This window comes from Nicotiana tabacum, chromosome 6 (assembly GCF_000715075.1).
Source record: "Nicotiana tabacum cultivar K326 chromosome 6, ASM71507v2, whole genome shotgun sequence".
Classification (NCBI taxonomy): Eukaryota; Viridiplantae; Streptophyta; class Magnoliopsida; order Solanales; family Solanaceae; genus Nicotiana; species Nicotiana tabacum.
The window spans coordinates 177,638,881-177,641,843 of NC_134085.1; the positions used below are offsets into that span (position 1 = coordinate 177,638,881).

General features: G+C 35.5%; 1 protein-coding gene across 1 annotated transcript; it reads left to right on the top strand.

The window, feature by feature from the left end:
• Nucleotides 1-330: 330 nt before the first annotated feature.
• On the top strand, nt 331-1,059 carry LOC142161806 (NAC domain-containing protein 78-like). Its single transcript, XM_075254436.1, has one exon. It carries the CDS (start codon nt 331-333, stop codon nt 1,057-1,059), a length of 729 nt encoding a protein of 242 aa, XP_075110537.1.
• The last annotated feature ends 1,904 nt before the right edge of the window (nt 1,060-2,963 follow it).

The window sequence follows — 2,963 nt, forward strand, 5'->3', positions numbered from 1 at the left end:
TACATCTAATGCTAATACAAAGATTAGGAAAAAACTAACTTGAGTCCCAAGCTTAACCTTCCGCAGAAATCAACACTTCTTTTATCTCCTAAAAATTTGTTTCCTAAATTTTCTCTGTTGGAATTAACCTGATCAGATATCTATAAATAGTCCATTATATTACAGCATTCACATTAATTAACTTCCGCCATTCGTTTAGGTTTTTCTTTCATAGTTCTTGTCTTTTTACTTGAGAGAACAGAACTTCTTGTCTTTGCATATTGCGGCAATTACTATTGTCTCAGTTTTGTGTTTCTCTATAAGCAAGAAAAAGAGACTACCATATATACCATGTCGATGGTGCCAGCTGCACGCCGTGGGTGTATCATGGGTGTTCGGTTTCACCCTACTGAAGCAGAGTTGATCAACTTTCTGAAAAGGTTCCTAAAGGGCGAGCTTTTGCCGAGTGAATGCCCTAATTTCCAACTTGCCGATATCTATGGAGACCAACCACCATGGGAGATATTTGGAGCTAATTCTGATCATCCCAAAGAGAAGGTTCGCTATATTTTTACTCGGTTGAAGAAGCAGAAGAGTGAGCATACAAGGGTTCGTCGAACTTGCGCCAACGGGACATGGAAAGGCCAAACCGGTATTGATCCTATCAAGAACGCTAAGGGAACTGTGGCTGGGTTTAGAAGATGTTTCAAGTTTCAAACTAGTCGTAGTAAAGAAGGTGAGCACAATAAAAATTGGCTGATGAAAGAATATTCCGTCGGGAATGATTTCTTTAGAGAAAACAATATTCCTAAGGAGGATATTGTTGTGTGCCGAATCAAGAAGAATATAAGATCAAAGAAAAATCATGGGGTAAATATGGAGGAACAAGATGTTCCAAAAGCAATCGAAGCTATGTTACATGGACCTGATGAAGATTACTGCACAACAGTACAACCAGCAACAATATGTCAAGCAGCTGATCAACATCAAGTTAATGACTGGTCCAACTACCAACAGGAGGTCAATTGGGCTGATGATATGCTCATAGGGATAGACGAGTTTGGAGATATAATCTGGTAAGCATGAGTAATGAAAGGGAAGCAGATATATCGATGGCCGACGGGAGGAGAGACACGCAACAATCAATTTATATATAACTTTGTTGAATGAAGTACTAGATGAAATTTACAGTAAAAATAGGAGTAGCTTTTAGCTAGGTAACAGTTTCTCATTGGAACTAATTACTTCGTAAAAGAAACTAGCTAGCTATTGCCAGAAGAATTTCCTTGTAGTCACATATATATGTGGAGTATCACTTAATATAACTTTGACATGATTTCCTGCTATGTATTGTTGTAGGTTTAATGCTTAATATCTGTTCTCTGGCAGTAATTCTTTGTCATCATTCATGCTTATCAAAAAATTCTAACTAATTCATCGTTCACAATTTTTGTTGTATCAAATCCATCCTCTGGCTAGCTATAGAACAAATTACTGTCCATATTATTCTCGTAGTGTATCTTGTTGGTTTCACTGAACAAAATTATTATTTGTTGTTTTGATTGCAACGGATGTCTTTCTTGTCATATTCTTACTGGTTTTTGTCTGTAGTGCGGGATTTTATAATTACTCTCTAAAGTTTTTATTTTGTTCCACATATTTAGATGGGTGACTGAACTCCGAACTAATCCATATCAGGGACTGTTGATATTTTTTGATTATTTTTTTAAAGTGTAACCTCATATGGTCAAGTTAACTGTACTAAGCTTGTTGTTAAACACTGCTAAAGTAAACTAGTTTGATCACCCCCGTCACGAATTGTTTACACGCAAAAGAAGCCCGTTTTAAATTTTCTCTAGGTAGATTCAGAATACGGTATAATTTTTGTAATCCGATTATTTCCGTTTCCTATATTGTCTCCATAAATATTTTCCCCAAGTTCTTATAACTTGGATGAATAATGATGTCCGTACTATTATCAAGTTTACGTTTAATTAATTAATCACATCTTAACCATGCATGATTAGGATTATGAATATTTAATTCCATATAAATATTTGCTAACAAAAGATTTGGCGCGCGATTCCAATCATCGCAATTGGAAGCATACTATTTCCATTTACACAGTGCTCGAACTAATGATGTTCCAGTTGAGCACTTGAACACATAATAAAGTGTTCCAATTAGACACTTGCCACCAGAGATATTGGAAAAATGATTTTCAATTTAACGAGGAGAGCCTTCAAATGTATTCAACGGAATAGGAGTTTGTTTTTAATTGATTGGGTTCTTTTTTAACTGACATGCCTTGTTTTTGTTTGTTATAGTACCTGCTTATATTTGATGTGTATAATTACAGGAGGTGGGATATATATTTTAAGTGGTTAATTTATCCAGGTGACGAACACGAGCAGACAGAAGCTTTTTCAAAGTTTGAGACAGAAGTGTCTAATATGAACATTTTATGATGTGTTTAGATGCTCAATCGGAATAAGCCTGGGGTCGAGTATCTAAATAAAATATACTAACAAGTTTAAGCGGCTCTCACTGTATTCCGCATATACTAGCAGGCGTCTTTAAAGGTAGGTCTAGGGAGTTAGCAGAAGAGTACTCTATATCAATCTGTTATATATAGGAACAAATGTTTCTCATCGAGTATGCTTCAAATCGTTGCCAAATATCCAATAATAAATATTTGAGGCACATCAACTATGAATTCAAATATGATGCTTTTTTTAGTTTGTCCTTGATAAGAAATAGTAAAATAGAAAATTCTGATACCAAAAAATTGTTTGTGCTGATTCTAGCAAAACTGCTATGCAAAACTATAAAAGATAGATGCTTGTTGTCTCCTATTTAGGGGGTTCCAATTTGACTGATACCGAGATGCATCCTATTTTCCGTGGCAGTGGTCAGTTGAGTAGTAAGGAAGTATAGTTTCTCAAGTGTTCAACAAGAAAACAGAGATCCTTGGAGTTGCCAAG